Source organism: Cyprinus carpio, chromosome B5 (assembly GCF_018340385.1).
Source record: "Cyprinus carpio isolate SPL01 chromosome B5, ASM1834038v1, whole genome shotgun sequence".
Taxonomy (NCBI): domain Eukaryota; kingdom Metazoa; phylum Chordata; class Actinopteri; order Cypriniformes; family Cyprinidae; genus Cyprinus; species Cyprinus carpio.
In genome coordinates, this window is record NC_056601.1 from 5,757,229 (window position 1) to 5,782,821 (window position 25,593).

Sequence of the window (25,593 nt, forward strand, 5' to 3'; positions counted from 1 at the left end):
CCAACTCAGAAATACATATCAGCTATAAAGGGTAAAGATGCTCTGACTTGCCTGTGAGGATCGCCTCACTGCTATTTTGCGCACCATAGGTGGTGTTTTTCTCCCAAAGGATGCTGAGACAGATTTCTGAATGTTTCCTACAGTAAAGCCTCCATATCTACAGGATAACACAAAAAACATGCAGTTTTTGAGTTCTTGTCAAAAGAAAGAGAGGTTTAAAAAAAAGTTTTAATTTAAAAATGTATGAGAATTTAAAGCTGGTATGAAATAGTAATTCACTCATTTTACCTATTTCATTTTATAAAAGCATTTTATTGATCTAATTGTTAATGTTCATTTCATTCATACATACGTTTTATTTTTAATACAAAAGTAGCATTGCCACCCTAGATTTATTTTTATTTTTCAATAATCAGTTTAACTCGACGTACACCACAAAATTAAAGAAAAGAACTGTTGCTACTTCAGTTACAAAGCAATTTTAAAACAGTTTTATATGCATGTTCAAAGCTCGAAATGTCCAGTCAGTCCAAAAAGCGCATTAATTAAAAAACTGCACTGCACAAACAGTTTGTTCAGAAATCATTGGTTTGTGGTGATGTCATAAGGATGAATACACGCGCACATTGCAAATGAGCAATGGTATTGTTCCATATTACAAAATATTCAGCATTCAGCAACTTGCCCTGCTCCATCACTTTGCTGGCATTGCAAAGATGCTCATTAAAAACTTTACCGGACCTGGCAGCAAACCCACAAATTCAGAGTAAGCATTTCAAATGCAATACTTTTTTGTATAAAGTCTGTAAGTGAACAACAGCAAAAAAAAGACATCTTGGAAATAAATTCAATCAATTAATAAATTAAGTAAAATATGACATTATCCCTTTGGCACCCTTTCAGAAGATTACCTGTGTAATCTGAGACGATCAGAGGTGTACAGGAGATATTCGGACACGTTGCGTCCTGTGATGTCCACCAAGATGTCTCCGGTTACTACTTTCATAAGGGGTGGTCGACCCCCGACTCCACTTGGGCAGGAGAAGCCCGTGCCCTGCATGGAGCAGATACAACGCACCGGCTCCCGGATGGTCAAGGGCAGTGTGGGGGGAGACGTTGCCATCTCTGTGGGAGCACAGCTGGGTGAGAGGAGCCTTATCAAATGAGTGGAAGAATTCATATTACACAGCTTCATGGAAAAAGACAGAGTCGGCACACAGGATGTTTTAGAATAATCTACATTATGCAAGGAAATACATTTTTTCACTTTTAGCAACAGTCAGCAGGTTTGTGGCAAAGGAGTTATTTTCAGTTTTCCCTAATATCATATCCAAAAGGTGCATACCTTTCAGTATCAATTACTATTTTTCATTCTTTTACATCTTTTGGCTGCCGGTGAGTGTTATTTAAATTTTTTAGCTTTTTGTTGTGGTCATAGTTTTTGTCTTCTTGATGAAACTATAATTTAGTATGAATTTTCTTCAGATGTCATATTCATTCAAATCAACTCACTCATTTCTAAAATTACATCTAATTCTAGTCCAGAAATATTAAAGTATATTTCATTAAAACAAAATGAAAAATTAAACCAAATATTCAATCATTTTTATATATATTAATTATGGTATTAGGTTTTTATAGTTCTTACACTACTGTAAGATGTTTTTTAAGGAAATTAATACCTTTCGTTCGACTAGGATGCTTTAAATTGATAATTTTTTTTTATAAAGTTACAAAAGACTTTACATTTCAAATAATAACTTTATATTCATCAAAGAATCCTGAAAAAAAAAACAGTACAATGGTTAAACATTTATAATACTAAGAAACATTTCTTGAACACTAACTCAGCTTATTGAGCTTAATAATGATTTCTGAAGGATCATGTGACATTTAAGACTGGAGTAAAATTTAGCTTTGCCATCACAGGAATAAATAAAATTTTAAAATGTATTAAAATAAAAGAAAAAAATTAAATTGTAATTGTAAAATTAAAGTGAAATTGCAGCAGTATCTACAGTACATTTCGTAATTTTACAATGTGCACAGCTTTGCTGAAAAAAAAAAACAAAAAAACATGCATATTTAACCATATACCAGTCTGTAAACTCTGACCTCGGACAGTCGTGGGAGGAGCGGCAGTGTAGTTCCAAAGGCCATCTTCAAAATGCACATCTGGGTCATCTGAGGGGGCGGGAGAGGGTGGCGGGGGCACAAAATTTGATAAAGGCACACCCTGTGTGAAGGAATCCAGGCACATAGAGTCAAAGTAGCGGGCTGCCAGGGTTTTGGAGTTGTTGGCATATGGATTCAGGGTTTGGGCCAGTTGGTCCAGAGTGCTGTTGAAGGGAGTTTTTAGTACACACGTCGCACCAACTCCAGAGGGTAGACGCAGGCTGTTAACAATCCTCTGTGGGCTGGCATCCGGAGAAAGTTTACTCCTGGAGCAAAGAAAGGTTTATAGGGATTGAGACAGAGATAATGACTGTGATTTCATAATGCAAAGAAGCCTGTAGATATTTGAAACAATATTTCTTGTGGCTGACCTGTACTGTAGCCTGTCTTCATTGGCATAAGGGATGAAGTTTCCACGAGGCTGTGTGTAGTTGTGATACTGAGATGGAGACAGAATCAACGGAGGAAGGTCACCTACAAAGCCAAAGAGAGACCAACAGAACAGTCTTCATTTAGGTCTATCATTTTTTTGTGCCAGATAAACTGCTCTGATTAAATTGCACAATCTCCATAATTATATTTTTAAAAAGGTATTGCCCCCTAAATTGGTTAAATTGAGATCTAGTGGTTCTTTGTTAGTAGCTTGTACTTTAGCTACTAGCAAAGCTTTCATTTTTAAAATATTTAATTCACTGTATTCTTTACATTTTAACTGATATCAATTATAATTAAATAATCATTTAATTATAAAAAATCAGAAATCATTCTAACATGCTGATTTCGAGTTCAAGAAACATTTCTTATTATCAGTGTTGACTATTTTTGCAGAAATCATGATACAAAAGAACAGCATTCATTTAAAATGTATAGATTATTATATAAATGTCTTTCTTGTCAATTTTTGATTTGTAGACAGAATTGTAAACAGTTGTATATATAACATGATATATATGCTTACAATAATATGTACCATTATATATCTTGATATAAAATTATTTATACTGTAATACAAGATTTTGGTCAACCTACATTCCCTAGAGAAACAGAACATACAAACAATCACAACACAAGTGCCCCGTGTCCTTACCAATCTCAGGCACGGATAGAGCTACAGTCATTGCTACACAGATGAAGAAAGCAGGCAGCAGGATCTGTGAGAAAATGCCCTTGGTGTTCCTCTTTGCACAGTGAAACCTTTTCACTATCAGCCCGTGAAACTGCCGGAGTTTCAGCCACCAGCCCTCAAGCTTAAATCCGCCCTGGCCCTCATGTATGGTCGGCTCCGGAGAGGACTCTTCATCTGGAGCACAGAGGGTATATAGTACACTGAGCGGTAGGTAATCTTTATCTGTTACCTACAGGCCATTCAGAGATACATTTGTCTCAGACAGACTTCCGCTTTGTGTCCAAAGGGTGCAAACAGCACCGGACACAATGTTCTTTCCAAAAGCCTTCAAGATATAACCAAAAAAAGAACTGGTTCCTAGTGAGTTCCTACTACAACTACCAACTGAGTTATTAATGAAGAAAAGAGTCTAAAATATCACTGCAATTAAACTGATAATAAAAAATAATTAAGTTAATAAATAATTATCAATAACTAGGGCTGTCATTTAAAAACAATAATACAAATGATCAGTGATAAATAATTTATGTAATTAATGCATTCAGTTTTTTTAAGAAACAATATGATAATGTGTATGTATTTTTGGTTCTAATCAGAAATGACACAGACCACAACAAAACAGTTACAATGGCAAATTGAATGAATAAATGTGTTATTTACCTACAATTATCCACTTTGAATAATAATAATAATAATAATAATAATTATAATAATAATAACAGATAGAAAGATTTACAAAGTATCTACAGATATAAAGTTCTGTATCTATAAAGCATTTTCAAATATTTAAAATGTGTTTAATACTTTTTTCTGTTGTTAATGCATTCAGTTTTTTTAAACAAGGAAATTTAATCTACATAATGTGTGTGATGTTAATAAATGTGTTTCTAATCACTTTTGGATGTTTGGTTTTTAGAAATCACACAATGTCAAATTGAATAAATGTGTTAATAACAAAATAATAATTAAATTAACTGGATTAAATAATAATAATAATAATAATAATAATAATAATAATAATAACAACTAAATAATTATTAATTATTATTATTATTATTATTATTATTATTATTTAATCCAATTTCCTCACCTCTGAGACTGGCTGAGTCAGGATCCTGGCCATTGTCAAATAATGGGCAGTAGTCTCCATAGAAGTCAGAATAAAGTCCCCCTTCATCCCCTCTCACTGAGCCGAGAGAGGAGCCGGACTGTAGGGATGCTTGGCTTGGGCTCAGCCTGGAGCACATCATCAGGTTACTGAGCTCCACCTCTGGCCGGATCACCTCTGCCCCCTCACACTGTGGTCCTCCTAACAGATTAGAGGGCTTTCCAGCTGATGGTCCACCGGGAGAGTCCTTCATATCTGAAGATAAACCACCATAAATAAAATCTCATGGCTTTAGATACATTGCTTTAATAGATCTCTCTGACCATCTAACCTGCATCACTGTTCTCCAGTGAAAGATCTTCTTCTGACACTTTCAGAAAGACCTCCTCCAGTGTGGTGTCCATCACACCAAAGCTGGTCAAGGCCAAGCTGTCCAAACTCTGCTCCAGAGCCTGAAGAAAATACCCCCAACACACGTGCCCATCAGTGAATGCTTCATATTCAGTTTAATAAAGATTTTATTTCTATCCAAAAAAATGTTTGTGTGTAGGGCCACCTGAAACAGCCTCTCGAAACAGCCTTTCTTGACAGCCTCAGACGGTAGCACATAAGAGAGCTCAGTGTTGGAGTCGGACACCAGCAGACAGGAGGCAAGGTACTGACGGATGAACTGTGTCACTCTGCTCTCTGAACATGGAGATATGGAAGAGGCGGGAGACTGGATTGACTGATCTGAGAACAAACAGAAACATGATGTTAGCTCATAGCAGATGAAAGAGCAGAAGGAAAACTAGGAGATTTTTCGTCTGCTCTTTTGATATTTGAAAGGAACAAACAAAGAAATGAGGAACAGAAGAACCATATAAAAATATGGCGATAAACAGAAAAACAAACAGTGTTTTATACTATAAAACAGATATTTACCAATAGATTTGATACATTTATAATAATTTTATTTGAGTTTGAATTAATATTTAAAAATTAGCTTTTAGTTTTATATTTTATTTATTTTCAATTTGAATTTTTACTACATTTTACTAATTATGTAATGTAATTTGCATTTGCTTTTTTAATATATAATTTTTAAATTTTATTTCAGTTTTATTTATTTTTTTCTATTAATTTTACTGCTTCAACTTATTTCATTTGGTGTCCAAGATGACATTTCTAATCATTTCATAGTTTTTCTCTAATACTTATATTTTATTTCTGAATTATTTCAATTCATATTTTTGATAGTGTTAGTTTAATAACCCTGATTTGTAATTTTTAAATACATTTTGGTACATTTACTGACAGGAAAGCACTAAAAAAAGGGAGAATCAAAGAGGGTAATTATGTAAGCTGGATACAATCTCACAATGCCACCTCAGACATGCATAATTAAAATTTTCGAAAATATCCAAAAATCACATAGTGACACATAGCTGCACATATACCTGCAGTGTGTGAGTCACTCTGTTTCTTGACAAGTGTAAGTTTGTAGCCGTCTCCATACGTGCTCTTGAGGAACAGGGGGGAACCGCAGCACTTGAGTTTGCCATGTGAGATGATGGCAATACGGTCTCCGAGCAAATCAGCCTCGTCCATGTGGTGAGTGGAGAGCAGGATGGTGCGACCTGCTCACACAGAGATTATAGTTTTGGACTAATCATATATTTGAAAACTGATGACCCACACCAGACTTTTAGACAGTACTGTATATATGATTAGTAATCATAGTATCACCTTGTTTATATTTAAGGATGAGGTCCCAGATTGCTCGACGGGCATACGGGTCCACTCCTGCCGTGGGTTCATCCAAAATCACCGCCCGGGACCCACCTACAAATGCAATCGCCACCGACAACTTCCTCTTCATCCCCCCAGAAAGAGTCTGAACCAGACTGTGACGTTTGTTGGACAATTCAAGATCCTCTATCATCCTGTGAATTCCGACACACAGCCTTAATGAACTCAGGAATGGGTGCGATTGAGTAAGTGTTATCAAAATGCGAGTGTGTTAACCCACTTGTCCATCTCCTTCCGGATATCTTCCTCGGCCATGCCCTTCAGACGCGAGTAGAACCACAGATGTTCCTCTACACTGAGCTTATCGAAGAGTACATTGTGCTGGGGACACATGCCCAAATTCTGCCTGATGCGCTCCATCTCTGTGCGGATGTCATGGCCGTATATGGTGGCAGAGCCAGAAGTAGGTGGAAACAATCCTGTGAGTATGGACCTACAAGAGATTCAATGGATACTAATTGAAGTTTCTGCAAGACAGTGCTATATGCTAGAGTGCTATCGTGAGCATAAATAAGCACAGCATGGGTCTAGAACCACCCTGATACACTACGAAACACCATATCCTAACACTCACATAGTGGTGGTCTTGCCAGCCCCATTGTGTCCCAAGAAGGAGACAACCTGGTTCTCATGCAGGTTTAGGCTCAGCTTGTTTAGGGCCAGTTTGCTGCCCGTCTTGTAGACTTTAGTTAATTTGTCTATGCACACCACCAGCGGCAAATGACTGGGTTCTTCTTCAATTCCACGAGTTTCCTCTGAGCAACAAACAATGATATATTTAGTAACATGCCTGAAAATCTGTACAAATTACATTATTCTTACACAAAACATTCTAGCTTTAACAAAGAAGTGAAAGCTGATAATATGATGGATAGATGGATGGATGGATGTGAAACGAAGTGTACCTGAGCGTCTGTGTTCCATAGCACAAGCCTGGTCCTCCTCCATCACGCTTAGCCTGGTGCTGCCACCCCACGGCCAATCCCACGTCTCTATGCGGCCACTTCCTGACCAATAGGATTTCTGCAGGGGAAAATACCATGGCCGGGGCAGTCCGTACATCCCTGGAAGATAAAAAAGAAACATTACAGAAACCAAGAAAAATATTTTAAATTTGCAGTGTTTGCACTGCACAATAATGACATCACTGCAGCTTACCTGGATGCACAGCTTCTATATACCAGGTCAACACACCATATACAATGGCATCAATGGTGAGCATAACCATAGACAGCAGAAGGTTAAAGTCATCGCCCTCTACAGGTGATTGGTTGATAGTACGCCACTGGATTCCAACCCCAGCAACTTCATACAGGGCAAAGTATTTAGATCCCAGACCAAACGCTGTGGTAGACATTAGAGACTGCAGAGAGAGAATCACTTGTTTACTGAAGATCAATAGACTATCAAAATGGAACATGAAAGGGATTCATGGGAAGCCTTCATACCGCTATGCACTTCTCAAAGGCAGTGATTTTGTCGTGAGCCACCTCTTCTCTTATGGCCACATACATGTATGGCACATAACTCAGAAAGTAGATGATTCCTCCACATGCTGAAGCCAGTTTGGCTTTGGAGTACAACACTGACACAAGGAACTTCCCGAAAAGGAAATGGAGAGAACTTTTACATAACATTAACAACTTTTGACTACTGTTTTTCATTGAAAAGCAATTAAATAGAAGGAAACGCCAAGTAAACATTAGAATATGGCTCCAGTACCAGAACATGATGGTGGCGACAGCGTAGACTGTGAGGAAGAGCCAGATGATAAAGGGATCGCTGTGGAGGAGGACTTTGCCGTATTTCAGTATGGCAGTGAGAGCCGTCACTGAGATCGAAAGCTGCACGAAGCCTGTGATGAACCAGGCCACCCAGTGCACTGCATTATTCAAGCCCATCATCTTCATCACCTGTGGAAAAACGACTTGCGTTAACCATGGCACCACTCACGCTGAAGTTTGTTAGTGACACCAGTTTGTTTTAAAAGAAAGTTCAGTCTATTCTCTCACCTCTTTCAGTCTTTGCTCCTTCTCTGCTACGATGTGCTGGATCATCATGGCCACAGAGTAGACCCAGGATATGACCATACACAGAGGCATCATGTGCTCAATAACAAACAGAAAACTGCAAATGGAAAAACCTGTTACAACTTCTCACCTCCACAAGCTGATACACCAGTACATCGCTATTATTACCTTAGAAAATGAAAAATTACATTTTATTCATCATGGATGTATTATATTGATCATATGTAACAGTAAAGACATTTATAATGTTACAAAACAGTGCTGGGCAGGTTCTAGCGGTTTGATGGTCACAGATCACGTTTTTTCTCTTACTGTGCCTTTATATTAATCAGAATGCATGAAACACTTGAAGAACCACTGCATTTTCACATTCCAAACAACCATCATACATATAGCATGAGCAGTTTTTGATGTAAATTGGATTGCATAATTTCAAAATTTATAGCAAAAACAGAATGGTCTGACCCTACCTTTGTGATATTTTGCTACATAAAACACATCTAAACGAAACAAAACCAGCAGACCAGCTATATGAGAATGCAAATTCACTCACTGACAGCAGGTGGCGCTTATGAAACAGCAGCTACGGCTGTAGCTGCGCTTTTAAATACTATATTAATATACATTGTATGGAGGTAAGATGAAAAGAAAATCTAAATCTAAACTTTTCTGAAGACAGTCAGTTCCCCTCAGAGATACATTCATAGAAACCCCTAACCCCCAGTTCAGTATTTCGAATTTTCTTCCTATATTTTGCACATCACGAACAGTGAGCTTGAGCTGCCTGCCACAGTATTTTTTTCTTCTTTGCGCTTCAGTGTCTCTGGCTTCTGTTAATGGTGGCTTTCATTGGGCTTATTTGGCCAGTTTAAGAATTAGTTGTGTGTTATTAATACTTCGAAAACATTTTCAACCATTATTCAGAAGTATATGCAGTTAACAGGGATCTCCTCTAAATTAACAACCCTATGTAGCGATGGTTTTTAGGCACTGTTATTTCTTAAAATTTATACCATTTGCGTAAATAAAATGGTTTACCATTTTAACCGGTATATTGCCCAGCACTATTACAAAGCCTATTTACTTCAAATAACTGCTGCTCTCTTAGCTTTATATTCTTCTTATTAAGCAGAACTGTGTTCAAAAAATTGTTCTTTCACACCAATTCAGAATTTTTGAATATTTTCTAAATGATAGTGACATTGAAGACTAGGGTGCTGCTGACTGAATTCTGCTTTGCCACCACACCACTTTTAAAATTATATCAAAATAGGCATTTCATTTCAAATTGTAATAATATTTTATAATATTACTGTAATGTTTATCAGATTATTGCAAATTTGGTGAGCATAAAATACTTTTCAAAAACATTACAAGAACCCAGTTTAAGTAAAAATTATTGTTTTAATAAATAATGGCAATCTAAACCTACAACCTGGAGGCAACATCCAATTCTTGGTAAAGTGGGTGCTTCTGATCTAGGAGAAATTTCTTACTGAGATACTTAGAATACCATTCTTGAGGATACCTAAAAGTTTGCTTGCAGTGGTTAGGATTCCCTTTAACTGCTTTTTTTCTCCACAGTATTGTCTCCAAAAGTGCAAATGACACAAAAGGTCATAACACCCAAGATGTTAACACTTTATGACTTTCTAAATTGGCTCTCCTTTAACAGCAGTAACACACATTAAGTTTGTTTTCTTTCCCAAAAATATACCCACATCTGTTTGGTCTTAAAGTTTTAAGTAGAACAGAAACATCACAGCACAAAGTAAACTGCCCTAAGATGAGTCTATGATTGTCCTCTTTCCCCTGAAGGAGACTGACTAATGCTGTGTCATCTGCAAATTTAATGTGGAGTGGAAGCGGAGCAGGCAGCTTGTGTGATTTTGCCTGGAGCAAGGGATGCTTTTTTTTTTTTAATATTAGCATCTGTGTACTTTCTGGCTCCGAGATCATTCAGATCCCACTCTATAATGTGTATAACACACATTAACGCAATGCAACTGATCATCAGTGATTAACCAGGTTTTAAACACAGCATTTTAGACTATGTATTTACAAAATATACAACAACTCACTCGTCTCTAGTGTAGCATGGATAGGGAAACATCTGCACGTAGTTTCCAGGCTCAACAACATCATGGCCCACAAACGTGTTGATGATTGCCCGCTCAATCATATCTAAGAGGAAGAAACATGAAAAATGTCAACACAGCATCAAGTAGACATGCTGAAGCTGAATTTGCACACTGCAGCTTTACGCTGTGGGACAGCTCTGATCCTCTTGGCTTTTCTGAGCTCTTAAATAAGTGCTTCCAGAAATGCCAAAGCAGCACTTTATTGACTGGTGCACCAAGCTTTACATAACCAGGTACACATTTTACCAGAAGAACTTTCATTTTGAATAAAACATCAAATCCATTCCACTTTTCCCATGCCAATTCAGGACTCTGTGGATGTTGTTTCAGAGCAAGCGATTTATTGCTTTGTCAACAGTTTTACAAAGAATTTTGCACAAATGGCAGAGCTAACGCTCATAAGTTTAGATTACCACTCTTCTAGATGAAAGATAGATCTTTCACTGCCAATAAGATCAAAACTTTAAAGTGCTCAAGCTAAAGTAATTTACAGTAAATGCAAAACAATATCTGCTTTTGGATATCCTATCCAAAATTTTATTCTAGGTGAAAGGACAAAGTCTCGCTAAATCTTCTTATCATACCTTGGATCCACACAAAGCCATAAAGGAAGTAAAATTTGCCGCCCGTGTTCGGCCCAGGGCGCCAATAAGCTCGACGGATTTCATTTGTTTTCTCTGTGAAGCTGGAGTTCTGTCGGATCTTATACATAACATGGGGTGGCAGAGATCCATCTTTATTGGTCTGAAAAATCACACCTAAAGAGGAGACACAGATTAAACATATGGCTACTGGCTACATTTAACAAGGTATGACTAAGGGCTAAATGAATCATGGAAATGTCGATTTAATGGGGAATGAATGGGTCAGTGTCTCAAACCTTGTTATGAAATAGCGGAGTCATATTACACTACAAAATCATTGACTTAAAAAAATTAAAAAGTCATTTACATTAAAAAAATAAATAAATGAAGCCTACATCGCATTGTGATATTATCTTCAGGACAATTTTATCTCCCCAAATTCTCATCACAATAAATGCACAAATATTTTTTTCAAAGGTGATTCTCATTATCATAGTGCATAATACTACATTTTAAAGTTATTAAAAAAACAAAGATGAACTTCTGTAAGATATGTTTGAAGGTGCTTTTTGGTAAGGAAAAATTACAATGCAAAAAACAATAAACCAATGCAAACTTCAAAAAAAATTATTCAACTGATAGAAAACTTTTGAAAAAAGTACAAATAGTGAACCCTGAGGAAACCATTTATGGCTGAAACTCGTTCTTTTTAAATGTTTAACGTCATGAAATAGTTGAATAATAGCTTTTCATTAATGTTTTGAAGTGCGCCTGGGATCGTTGTTTTTAAACTAATTTTTATACTTTTTGTGTTTCATTTTGAAATAACATGTCACAAATATTACCACAACATAAATAACTGACAGTTTTAATCATTTTTCTTTTTCACATGATAATAAGAATATGAGAACATTTTTGCATTATCTGTGAGAATTCAGAGAAAAACAACTTAATTGCTTTTTGAATTTCACAATGCAAAAAATCATAATGGTCGTAAAAATAGTTTTTTATAAGCAAATATAAGTTCTTATTTCTTTTTGATTTGGGAGTGAAAACTTTTATGAGATCCAGTGATTACTCACTTGCAAAGACTGAGACATTGTCCTGGTAGGCCTGGTTCAGTGTGTAATTGACAATGCTCTCTTCATCGGGGAAGCCTCTGAAGATATCCACACTGACCTGAGGCATTCACAACAGATTTGGTTTTTAGAAAATATATTTTTATATATATATCAAAACGAACAATGCAATTACATAAAAAAGGAAATAGTTGTATTCATGTTAATTATAATTCAACCTCAAGACAGACAACACAAGGTTTTTTTCCAACAGATATATAAGACCGGACAAGTTAAATCAAATTCTTCTCCAGACCTTTGACATGAAGTTTGTCCAACCACAGGCAGCATTATCAATGGTGTGCAGCTGCTCCAGTAGAGTGGTTGTGTTCGGCAGGGTGAAGTTCTCCTCCAGCAGACTGTTCATCAGCTCACTGTCTGAGACGTTCAACAGTTCATGGTGCTTCTTCAGGTCTGCAATGAACTACGACATACAGACAACAAAAGACATCAAGCACATGCACAACACAAAGTGCTATTCAAGCCAAAAATTCTTAAATTAGCAACTAAAAGACAGAATGTTACCTGCTGGAGCCACATCAGGTGATTGTGCAATTTACCCTCCTCTAGGAAGGCCCTTAATTCAGCTGAGATGTTGAGCCACACACGGGCATAATGAGTCACATTCCCCACAAAAGCAAACGTCTCGTTGGCCTACAGAGAGAGAATTAAAAAAAAAAAAACAATCTGGTAAAAAATTTTCAGCTATTCAAATGATTCTCTATTAATTGGGTAAAACTGAAATTAGATGAAAGAATTACCAGCAGAAAGTAAAAAGAAAAAAAGTCATTTGGATTCAGGAGTAATTCATTTGCTTATTTTTTTTTTTTTACATTGCAAACCCAGTTTCTACATTATAAATGCTCGCTGTAAGTCTTTTCCAGCCTTGAAACACCTTGGGAGTCTGGACTTGCCTTTTGTATGACCTTGTCCACCTCTGAGCCAATGGGAGAGTAGAGGATTTTGGGATTTGTAGTCATTAGATGGACAAGTAATCCCAAGTTTCTCTGTTCTTTGCTGGTAAAGCCCAGGGAACTCATATTGCCCTGTTTCAGAGCTTCTGGCTCAATAATCCTAATAAAACAATAAAGATTATATAAAAAAAAGACATTTCACATTCAGAAAGGTAACACACTGTGACACTCATATACACACCTGTTATTTCCACACAGAATGGGCTGAAGACCTGCCCACAGCTGAACAAAGGCAGAAAACTGTGATCTAGGGTTTTCAGTTTCTGCCTCGTTTCCTGCGGCTCCCTCTCCTTCCTCCACAGGGCTGTCTGTTGTGTTGGGACCCCATGTTGTTGTGTTGGAGCTCCAAGAGGTGGTGTTGGCTATAGGAGGAGGCTGGTGGCCTGCACAGGCCCCTTTAGGGAGCAGTCTGGCCAGACCTGACAGCAAATCCACATCCCTCAAGAGTCGTTCTACATCCGCCAGGTTCTTCAGTAGAGCGCCGAGATGGGATTGATCCAAAAGACCGGATATGTTGGACTGCTCCAGACGCAACTGGGGAAAGATGACAGGAGCGAGTGACATATGGAGAAAGGAAAGAGGAGTAATGCTTAATCCTAAGTAATATGTACAGTACAGTTTGAGAGTTTCTTCAACTAATGGCCACTTTTTTTTGACATGTACACTTTCTTAAACACTCTTTTTATACTCTTAATAGTTTAATTTGTCCACTAATAATGTCCAAGTATATGGGACTTTTTTATGGGACTTAATGTACCACAGTGTAATTTACAGCACATCTTAAATTCTGTATTGTGTTTAATAGCACTCTCTGCCCTTTTTAGTCAATTACGGTGATGGAAATGACATTTTTAGCAATAATGACTGGAATAAAATGACAGATTCCTGTGTCTTTCTAAAACTAGTTTCACAGTTAGCACTTATATATCCTTAAAACACAAAATAAATAAACAAATAAATGGCAAAATTGGGACTGTTGTAATTTTTGGAAAATTGATAAACAATTTTCACAAATGTATTAATATGTATTAATTTATTTATGTATATATATATATATATATATATATATATATATATATATATATGCATAGAAGTTATTTTGAATAAAAATGAACCCCTGGGACATTAAATGTAAATACCAAATTGTGTCTGTTTAAGAAGATTCTTGCATGTACCTGATTAAACACTCTCTGTGTATTAATCTGATCTCTCAATTCTTCACTCAACTCCCCGAACAGCTCTGCCCTCTGTTCCGCCCTTCCACCACAAACAGTCATTTGATAGGCCTGTAAAACTGCCTGTTGTTTCTCAGGGACCAATAGGATTTTGCTTATCTCACTGTTCCCTCCTTCCCCACAAGTGAGGGTTTCAAGCACTGCACCAGTCAACAGAATCCCCTAAAAACAGAAAAAAATGTAAGAGGTTTTGTGAGGTGTAGTTATTAAACTAAAGAGTATGATTTCTGCAGAACAAAATTACAAAAAAATTTTTTTTTTAACATTTAAACCACTTAAAAAGTGGAGTTGCAGGCCAACCTCCATCTCACGCAATGCTTGAGGATCAAATTTTTGGCCTCCTCCACCTTCAGCAATCCCGAGTGCCTGGGACAGGACTTTGAGCAGAGCTTGACGGTGAGCAGCTTTGGTTGGGTCTCTCAATGCCTTCTGAATCAGACCCCCCTCCAAACTACGCCAGCCTCCAAGTAACTGTTCTGAGCATGAATTAGGAGAGAGACATAAATATTGCCTACTCAAAACAGGGACAAAACACCCCTGCTATATTTATAGGTAGAAGTAGTTTGTCATTTGCTGTGAAGGGCTTTCTAATTGGGGCATGCAATTGCTTTTAACCTTGCAATTATAAAACAGTAAAACAATTTGGCACTAGATAATGATCAACAACAGTCTAAATGTCACATTTTTTTATTTAAAATGCTTTAACTTGATGAGACTAGTGTGACATTAATGTGCAAACATTATTTCAAGTGGCCCAGCAGCATGAAATGTAGCCGGAACTTAAGAATTTTTCAAAATATGAACGCACCCCACCCAAAAAAAAAAAAAAAAAAAACATATGTAGGGAAGGGACTTTGCCTCCTCATTTCAGTAGTCTGCTACATGGCGCTGATGCATAGTGAGATCACACCTACTGAATCCAAAAAAGACATTACAGTTTCAGTTTCGAAACGAATTTTTATGGCTGTCAAAATTAATATAGTTTAATGCATATACTATATTTTAAATTTTCCATCTATAAAGCATCCTAACAATCTGACATCATTTCAATCTGATATCTTAACCTCTCTCCAAAAGCCCTAACCCAAAGACATGCCAACAAATCAGCAAACATAGGAAATGTTGTAGAAAAAAAGGTGCTGCCTGCTTCCCTGTCTATTTTTTGCCGTTTACAGTCTCTAGGGCTGGGCCACAGACAGGTGATTTCTCAGGACTCTGTGATATCTGTCAAGTAGTAGGTACATTATGTGTGTAGTATTCAAAAAAAGTTGCTTACAGCAGCTCAACAAGTATGAAATATGAATGAGAAAGGCACTGCAGCAGCATTGGCACTGCATTAAGTTTGTAAAGTGTGGGACAATTATTATATTATTTAATTATTGCAGACTTGCATAACTGCGAGTTTAGTGTTTGCACTTCTTGTGCATTTTAATGGAGCCTAAGAAATATAGAGTCAGTATGTTATTTTTTAAAAAAAGGTATTTTTATATTTATTCAATTAGAAGTTGCTGTTTATATTGAGACATATAATAAAAATAAAATAGAGAATTGTATTTTTACAAAGATAAAAAGGTGTGAAAGAAAAATGCATTGCTTCATAAATGCACCTTTATACAATGTGTTTTATTTAGAATAGAGTGTCAACCACACAAAAACTGCAAAATCTAATAATTACATATACTACAATTCACAAGTTTGGGGTCAGTCATATAGCAGTAGTTTTAATATATTTTCTATGTCAACATACTTAATATAAATTATTCCAGTGATGCTAAAGCTAAATTTTCAGCATCATTACTCCAGTGTTCAGTGTCACGTGATCCTTCAGAAATCATTCTAAACTGCTGATTTGCTGCTCAAGAAAAATATATTTGATTATTATCAATGCTGAAAAGCAGTTGTTCTCTATTTTCACGACTCTGTGATGAACAGAAAGAAAATCATTTATTTGAAATGGATTTTTTGTAACAATGTCAAAGTTTCAATGTTGATTTAATTCACAATTTCTAAATAAATGTATTAAGTACTAAACTTGTGAAGAGCCGTGTACATACACATGCACGTGGGAATGTGTGTTTCATCATTCTGTACCTCAAGCTGTACAAGCTTCTCTCCAGGACTGCGGGGTTCATGCTGTCCTTCATCTATTTCTCCTACCTTTGATCCCACTTTAGGATATGTCCCAAAGATGAGATTATACACCTGAACAGAGTACACACACACACACACACACACACACACACACACACACACACACACACACACACACACACACACACACACACACACACACACACACACACACACGCACATGCACAGATTTAGAAACTCCTATCTCACACATACTTCAAATAGCCAGAGTAGAGAAGAAACGAAACTCCCTAAGGAAAATTAAGATTTCATTCGGAAGCTCACAAAAGCATATCTCCACACTTTTCCACCGACTACAGCACGTTAACCCAACACATTAAAGCGCGTTACGCTGGAGCTCCTCTGCCCTAAAGCATTAGATTCTATCGCACATCTTCTCTCTTTGTTGTCATGGAGCAGAATCGTTAATGGTGCTGCAAACCCGAGCTGAGACTCCAAAGAGGATGAAAGTGGAAGAAGGCTCAGAGGAGCATGATGCTGAGTCATGATTTGGACTTCAAAAGCACTGCTGTCTGACCTGGGTTGAAGGAAAAAGGAAGTTGAGGTGAGAAAACAGACCTCTTTCAGGTTGATGGGGGAGGAGAGCAGCAGGCTGGCGGTGTCGTTTGGCAGAGAAAGGTTTCTGATCAGGAACTGCTGGAACATCGACTGGTTCCTGAGGACACTTCCCACAGTAAAACCTGAAGCGGAGACATGCACAACGTTTTCATCAAAGAAGATTTGATTTGCTGCAGTTGACGTATATGTATACTACTGTTTAAACATTTGAGGTCAGCAATTATTATTGAAAGAAATTCATACTCGTTTTGAGAATTTCAATTATAGATGGTGGGGGGGGGGCACAATTTAAAATAATTTACCTCACAAACCTATATTTATATTTCACACCAAAATTAAACATTTTTACTTAGTCCAAAAAAGGAATCACAACATCATCATATCAAGATTTAGATGGTGTAATACTGTTTCCCCAGGTCCTTATAGTGTTAGTGTTACTAATATAATATTATATTAATATTTTAAATTTAGCTTTTACATTGTTACAAAAAATGTCTATTCCAAACAAATTGTTGCTGAACTCTTCTGAACTCGCTGTTCATTTATCCTGAAAAAAAAAAATAAAAAATTACAGCTTCAATTTAAATATTGATCAATAAGAAATATTTCCTGAGCACGTAATCAGCATATAAGAATAATTTTTGAAGGATAACTGAACATTCTGAAGGACATTAAAGACTGGAGTAATGGCTGCTGAAAATTTTCGCTTGCCATCACAGGAATAAATTACATTAAAACAGATTAAAATTAGAAATACATTAAAATAGTTATAATTGTAATAATATTTCAAAATATTGTTTTTTTTTTTTTTTTAATGAAATAAATGCCTTCTTGTTGAATATAAAAGACTTCTTTCAAAAACTTAAAAACATTATCAACCTCAAATTTTTTAATGGTAATTTAGATGCTTAATACAATTTAAGCAAGTACAGTATAAAGCAACTGATGTGATATTTAAAAAAAAATTCACATCAGCTTCATCTGCAGTCTTCCTCTTTCGCATTCATACATTATGAATAAAAGTGCATAGAGAACAAAATCCAGTATGACTGTGAGTTTAGCATCTGTTTACTTTATGTTACCTGTAAGAAATCAGTTCAATAGCCTTCAAAATGCCAGATGTCTGCCGCTTTGTGTATGTTTGTCTAAAATGTTCTGCTGCATTGATTATCATACAACTGCATGATTACAGTTGGAAATATACAAGGTAACTTTTTAATGCCAAAAGTATACATATAGTGTCAACAGAATATATGCGATCCACAGCTGAGCCACATAAAAGTGTGCATTTGAAACTGCATCTGAAATCTAACTGTGTTTGAAATGTAATAACAATGCGATTTAAAATAGTAAATCCAGCAGAAACTGTATAGCTATTTGAACAAAATAGTCATTTGCTTCTAATTTCTAATTTGCATGTATGGTTATGGTCAAGGTTGGTATATGTATGTGTTTTAACTTACCATGGCTGGTGTTGTAGTGGCTATCCAGAGGGCCTTGTGCTGAGCTCAGGCTTTCAAGGTGCTGCTGCAGTGACTCCAGCTCCTCTCCCAGACTGGGTCTGTCTGACGTAAACAAGTGGTTCTGCTCCACGACTTCACTGATCCTTTCTAACAACTGAGTCACACTGAGAAACAGGAGAAAAATAAAGGTCAAAGAAATTAATTAAAAAGAAAAGAAGAACAAGAAGGAGCATAATAAAAAGAAGAGAATGTCAAATCGTATAAGCAGAGTAACCAACTAAAAAAACAAACAAAAAAAAAACAGTGGTCCAGACTGGCCGATACTGCTTACAGAATTTAGATTATAGATAAGATGGGGGAAAAACAACATTTTAAAGTATTTTACCTAATAAACCTATGTTCACACCAAAATTAATACATTTTTTGTTATATTTTTTTAAATTTAATTCTAGCGCAAAACACCAAATTCCTAAAAAAGAATCACAACATCATCATAGCAAGACTTAGATGTTGGCATAATACTGTACCACCAGGTCCTTGCAGAGTTATTTTCGGATTACTTATATAATATTATAGTATATTAATCTTTTGAATGAGCTTCTTTATATTTTAAATTTTCCTTTTAATTTTAGTTTATATTTTAGTCCTTTTGTAATGGTTTTTTCTTTTTTAGATATTTCTATTTAGCATGAATTTATTATTTCAGCTTTAGTTTAATTAATTTTATAACTTATTTTATTTCAGTTAGTTGATTAGGCAACCTTTCCAATTTTTTTTTTTCCTTTTGGGTTTTTTAATTTAATTTTTTAAATAATATATATATATATATATATATGTATATGTATATGTATATATATATATATATATATATATATATATATATATATATATATATATATATATATATATATATATATATATATATATATATATATATATTAAAATACACACTCAATTTCACAAAAAACATACATAGTACATCATACACATACATATTTAAATACATACACAGCATTGATATATTTATATTATTGCTGTTAAATGTTTAATCGTGATTAATCGAATCCAAAATAAAAGTTTCTGTTTACATACTATACAGGTATGTGTGTATACTGTGTATATTTATTATGTATATATAAATACAAACACATGCATGTATATATTTGAAAAATATGTAATGTTTATATATTAAATATATTTATATATAATATAAAATATAAGAATATAAATATATAAATGTATATACAGGTAAATATTTTAAAAATATAAACTGTATGTGTGTATATTTATATATAGATAATACATATACACAGTACGGACATATTATGTAAACAAAAACTTTTATTTTGGATGCGATTAATTGTGATCAATCATTTGACAGGACAATATATATATTCAGCATTAATTCAGCATTTCAATTAATGAAATTTATTATTAAGAGATTTAGTTTTAATAACAATGGGTCCTTTGAGATGCATTAATACTGATTAGTAATATCACGGTTGATCAATGATTTTTCTAAGTGGTAAATAAAACCATATATAATTAAATACTGTTTCAGTCTTTCTACTTTAAAATTTCATGTTTAATTCTATGTGTTACTCGCTGTTTCTTTGTAATTTTTTTGTGAAATTACTAGAAAATTCTGAATTCCACACCATTTTTTTTTCAGTGTAGTTTTGTGCTGTTCTGGCTGGTGGATAAGAATAGCCATGATCTTTACCAGCAAAACTGAAAAACAACTGTAGTAAAACTGATCAAGACGGCAGTCTTGCTACTTAAGCTAGTGCACTCCTAAACCCAAGACATGCTGCTGACCAGTCATGCTGAGGTCATAGTTATGTAGTTCGATCACTACAATCCATTAAACGATCAAATCACATCTAAACACAAAGACAAGATCCATTACACAATCAAACAGCTCGTAAGATCACTATTACAGGGGTTGATGGTGACTGCTATTCACACAGTATAATGAAAATGAATCCATTAGAGCCCATCTTAGTCATCGAGAGAGGAAAAATCAGAAACAGAGTGTAGGTGGACTCACGTGGAGTTTTTATACTGCAGGAAGCCAAACTCATCCCGCTGACCATCCGGACACAAAGACTGCATGATGGGAATGATGCCTGCCGAGGTGAGAGGGGCCGCGCTGTAGAAGGCTGGACAGAACCGGGGAAAAACAGACCACCAGGGCGGAGGGACGGAGAGGATGGAGGTGAAAGAAAAGTGAAATCCAGTATTGCAATGAGGTTTAAATGGTTTTGACGAAGGTGCAGGTGTGTTCAGATGTAGAGGAGAGGAACATAAAACAGGGCAGTGTATGGATGGAGATATATATTTATGGCCGGGAATGTGAGTGAGTGAGTGAATGAATGAATGAGCGGGATCATAGGATGCGGGATAATAGAACAAACAAAGGCAATGATATTTTCCAAGGTCCACGGATCAAAGATTTGGGGAGAGATTAAAAGACAGGGAGAGAAAAAGAAGCAGCAGTCACATATCAGAGAGCAAACACAGAGTCAGGGAGGGTTTCAGATGTCAGATCACTGCGATAAACTCCAAGTGGCCTTCAAATGATTCACTTCATCACGCACGCAGAGGTCGACCGGACAAGCTGTCACTGAAGCAGAGAGAAACTAGCATCGCTGTGTAGCACGGCTCTTCTACACCCACATGCTGCCAGTCACGTCTAATAGAACACAGGAGTGGACAGACTTGTTTAGATGACTCACTTCCCCACTGCAACCTGCTCCTCTACACACTTGATATGGAGTCAAATCTCAGGGATGGGTAAATGATCATATTTGTCTCTCAAAGACCACAAACATCATAGGAGCGACAACCATGGATCAGGACTTGCTGCCTTCAAGTCCTCCTGGGAAATTCCAAGTTCAGAAATCATAATTTTGTCATGATATAAGTGATTCTGGTGAGAATAAGATGTAGGCTGGCAATTTTACAACAAAGGAAGGGAGGTTTTTAGCACTAAATAAACAAAAAAGCAAGGGCAAAAGGTGCACATTTACTGTGTAATTTTTGGATTCTCGTGCATTATGTAGTTTGGTCATGTAATCATGTCACCTAAATTACAGTGTTTTCAAGTAAGCTTTATTTATTATATTTAGTATACTTCTATATATATATATATATATATATATATATATATATATATATATATATATATATACAGATATATATATATATATATATATATATATATATTAGGGCTGTCAAATGATTAATCACGATTAATCACATCCAAAATAAAAGTTTTGTTTACATAATATATGTATGTGTACAGGGTATATTTATTATGTATATATAAATACACACACATAAATTATATATTTAGAAAATATTTACATGTATATACATTTATATATTTATATTCTTATATTTTATATTATATATAAATATATTTAATATATAAACATAACATATTCTTCTTAAATATATACATGCATGTGTGTGTATTTATATATACATAATAAATATACACAGTATACACACATATATTATGTAAACAAAACTTTTATTTTGGATGTGATTAATCGTGATTAATCATTTGACAGCCCTAATATATATATATATATATACACACACATATACATATATATATACACACACATATACATATACATATATACACACACATATACACACAGTCATGGCCAAAAGTATCGGCACCCTTGGTAAATATGATCAAAGAAGTCTGTGAAAATTTATCTGCATTGTTAATCCTTTTGATCTTTTATTTAACAAAATCACAAAAATCTAACCTCTCATTGGATAATAAGAATTTAAAATGGGGATAAATATCATTATGAAATAATTTTTTTTTTCTCAAATACACGTTGGACACAATTATTGGCCTACCTAGAAATTCTTATGAGTAAAATATCTCTGAAGTATATATTCCCATTCATATTCACAATTTTAAGCACTCTAGGGTGATTATGAATATGAAATTATTCAGCCATGGCTTCCTGTTTCACAGAAATATAAATAGGAGGGAAAACAAAGCCCAAATCCCCTTAATCATCCATTACACTGAGAAAAACCAAAGAATATCTGATGTGCAGCAAAAGATTATTGAGCTTAACAAATTAGTGAAGTGGCTTTAAGAAAAGAGCTAGAGCAATGAAAATTCCCATTTCCACCATCAGGGCAATAATTAAGAATTTACAATCAACAGAAAATGTTACGAAACTGCCTGGAAGAGGATGTGTGCCTATATTGTCCTAATGCACAGTGAAAAGGAGAGTTTGAGTGGCTAAAGACTCTACAAGGACCACAGCTGGAGAATTGGAGAAAATAGTCTTGGGGTCAGAAAACCTAACAAAAAAATTAATAAATTGTCAAACAGCACCTACATCACCACATGTTGTTTGGGAGGGTTTCAAGAAAAATTCTCCTCGCTCATCCAAAAACAAACTCCAGCAAACGGGACTGGCTTCTATGGTCAGATGAAACTTAAAAATTAGATTGTTAGCAGCAAACACTCAAGATGGATTTAATGAACACAGGGATAAAAAGTACCCCATGTGTACAATGAAATATACTGCTGTATTTTTGATGTTGTGGGCTTATATTTCTGATGGAGGTCCTGGACATCTTGTTTAGATACATGGCATCATTGATTCTATCAAACACCAACAGATAAAAAAAAAATCAATAAGTGACTGACTGTCTGACTCTGTTAGAAATCTTATAATGGGCCACGTTTGGATCTTCCAACCGGACAATAATCCAAATACAAACCTCAAAAACAACACAAAAATGGGTCACTAAGAACAAAACCAAGCTTCTGCAATAGCCATTCCAGTCCTCTGACCTGAACTCTATAGAAAATGAGTGTGGTGAACTGAAGAGCAGCACCACCAACATGGAGCTGGGAATCTGAAGGGTCTGGAGAGATTCTGGATAAAGGAATGGTCTCTGATCTCTTGTCAGGTGTTCTCTAATCTCATCAGGCATTATAGGAGAAAATTTAGAGCTGTTAAACTCGCAAATAAAGGTTTCAAAAAGTATTGAATAAAAGGGTGCCGTTAAATTGTGGCCAATGTGTATTAGAGAAAAACATTTATTTCATAATGATATTCCCCCCATTTTAAATTCTTATTATCCAATGAGAGGTTAGATTTTTGAGAATTTTTTAAATAAAAGATGCAACAAAGATTAACAATGCAAATTAATTTTCACAGCCTTCTTTGACCATATTTACCAAGGGTGCCAATATTTTTGGCCATGACTGTATGTGTGTGTGTGTGTGTGTGTGTGTGTGTGTGTGTGTGTGTGTGTGTGTGTATATATGTATATATATATATATATATATATATATATATATATATATATATATATATATATATATATATATATATATATATATAAATACATTTATTTCATACTAAGCATATTTACTGACATATCGCTCAAGACTTACTGATATAAAAATTATAATTAGCCTAAACTTTATTTGGCGTACTACTTGTGCACAATGCACATTTCGTAATATTAAGCCTAAAATCTAAGTTTTAATGTCATTGAGGATTGTATGATTTTTGAAAAATATCAGTCTTTAAATGCAAGATATTTAAAGTGTACCTAAAGTGTACTTGCAATAGTTTCACTTTAGCACAATCAAATATACTTCAGTATATCTTTAGGTGGACTTCAGCACCACTTCTGCACAATTTAAGTTTAGTTCCAATTTAGCAGACTTTAAGTATACCAGTTTAGTATACCAACAGTACAATTACAGGGCATTTTAATTAAGTACATAAATATGTAAATGTATGTATAACTTAGCATGAATTAAATGTATTTCAAATACATTTTAGTATATTTATTTTTTACTAGTGTACTTTCACAACTTCAGTTTAATTATGACCAATACCAACCTGCTTTCATTACGATTCTTTAACTGACAAATCATCGACAGCCGATAGTTAGTCCAATGATCACACAGGCTGTGACTTTTGTTCACTTCACAATTCACTTACTGAAATGCACCACTACCTTTCAGATGGCACTTCTCTCATACAACAATCCCTTTCTACGAATTTGCCCTACATTGATATACTAATGAGTACATTAGGCCTATAACTGCTGAGATTATTTAATGAAGCCTTAATTAATGAATGGCTCTGTGAGAAGTGATCCTCCATTAGAATATCAGTCAATTCAAATTCAGCTTTCGCCTCCCTTCACTTTGGCAGCCCTGACTGAAATGTAAACACGAGGCAGCTGGCACTGATGGAGGGATCTAAAAGGTTACTTAATGGTTAGTGCTGACTCTTTTTCCTTCCCTAAGTGTTTGTCACTGCAGTGTGTGGCCTGTAGAGTTGGCATCCTCAACATTGCCCTCATTAGCTAAACACCGCTCACCATCGGCACCTGATGACTCTGCGAAAAACGTCCCTCGATTGACGTTAACACTGAGGCGTGTTATATTTCTGCTTTTCCAGTGACAGGTTGTCTGCTCACAAGAGGAAGCTGTGTTTATTGCCTTGGTTTCCTAACTCTTATATCTGACATCTGCACCCACTCCGCAAACACAGCTGAGGTTTAAAAGAGCAAAGATCAGTCAGGGGAAATAACCTGATGGCTCAGTAAGTGGATGAATTCAGCATGTGTGTGTGACAGTTGTGACAATTAGAAACAGCTCATTGGTTGAAGAAAGCACAGATGTGTCATTATCAAGACAAGGTGTTTGAATAACGTGCCATCGTAAGAAAGATCCTTCGTTCACAGTGGGTTTGTGGGTTATGTTAGTGTTGTTCACAGAGACATATGGGAGCCCAACACCTAAACCTCTTACACCAGGCGTGATGAAATAAAATGGCAAGCGATAAAAGCTATGCTAATCCGAGTTTCTGAAATCAGCTGTAATAATGACTAGTTTCCATTTCTGCAGCATTGTGACTAGCCTTATATTTGAAAACACCCTAGGTGGAGTGAGGTTTTGGATTACATCATCATGGTATTGTGGAATATTATAACCATTTAACATGTTTTGTTGTTACAATGCTTTATATTGCATTATATTTTAAAATGTTATTTATTCCTGTAATGGCAAAGCTGAATTTTCAGCAGCCATAACTCCAGTCTTCAGTGTAACATGATCCTTCAAA

General features: G+C 35.5%; 1 protein-coding gene across 1 annotated transcript in view; it reads right to left on the reverse strand.

Annotated features, from left to right (window-relative positions):
- The window catches only part of LOC109081569 (ATP-binding cassette sub-family A member 2-like), a 64,121-nt gene that overhangs the window by 9,832 nt on the left and 28,696 nt on the right, over positions 1 to 25,593 (reverse strand). The window contains exons 3-32 of the mRNA XM_042723861.1: positions 20,505 to 20,616; positions 18,455 to 18,618; positions 16,992 to 17,113; positions 16,374 to 16,484; positions 14,583 to 14,756; positions 14,223 to 14,444; positions 13,229 to 13,581; positions 12,988 to 13,147; positions 12,599 to 12,727; positions 12,330 to 12,497; positions 12,038 to 12,134; positions 10,956 to 11,129; positions 10,312 to 10,414; positions 8,213 to 8,327; positions 7,923 to 8,113; positions 7,649 to 7,823; positions 7,359 to 7,563; positions 7,106 to 7,264; positions 6,775 to 6,955; positions 6,421 to 6,633; positions 6,138 to 6,334; positions 5,849 to 6,028; positions 4,966 to 5,141; positions 4,741 to 4,861; positions 4,392 to 4,664; positions 3,263 to 3,475; positions 2,547 to 2,649; positions 2,116 to 2,441; positions 912 to 1,125; positions 52 to 157 (exon numbers count right to left, since the gene is read on the reverse strand). Of these exons, the coding sequence (XP_042579795.1) occupies positions 52 to 157; positions 912 to 1,125; positions 2,116 to 2,441; positions 2,547 to 2,649; positions 3,263 to 3,475; positions 4,392 to 4,664; positions 4,741 to 4,861; positions 4,966 to 5,141; positions 5,849 to 6,028; positions 6,138 to 6,334; positions 6,421 to 6,633; positions 6,775 to 6,955; positions 7,106 to 7,264; positions 7,359 to 7,563; positions 7,649 to 7,823; positions 7,923 to 8,113; positions 8,213 to 8,327; positions 10,312 to 10,414; positions 10,956 to 11,129; positions 12,038 to 12,134; positions 12,330 to 12,497; positions 12,599 to 12,727; positions 12,988 to 13,147; positions 13,229 to 13,581; positions 14,223 to 14,444; positions 14,583 to 14,756; positions 16,374 to 16,484; positions 16,992 to 17,113; positions 18,455 to 18,618; positions 20,505 to 20,616 (5,237 nt within the window). The remainder of the gene's footprint in view (positions 1 to 51; positions 158 to 911; positions 1,126 to 2,115; positions 2,442 to 2,546; positions 2,650 to 3,262; positions 3,476 to 4,391; positions 4,665 to 4,740; positions 4,862 to 4,965; positions 5,142 to 5,848; positions 6,029 to 6,137; positions 6,335 to 6,420; positions 6,634 to 6,774; positions 6,956 to 7,105; positions 7,265 to 7,358; positions 7,564 to 7,648; positions 7,824 to 7,922; positions 8,114 to 8,212; positions 8,328 to 10,311; positions 10,415 to 10,955; positions 11,130 to 12,037; positions 12,135 to 12,329; positions 12,498 to 12,598; positions 12,728 to 12,987; positions 13,148 to 13,228; positions 13,582 to 14,222; positions 14,445 to 14,582; positions 14,757 to 16,373; positions 16,485 to 16,991; positions 17,114 to 18,454; positions 18,619 to 20,504; positions 20,617 to 25,593) is intronic.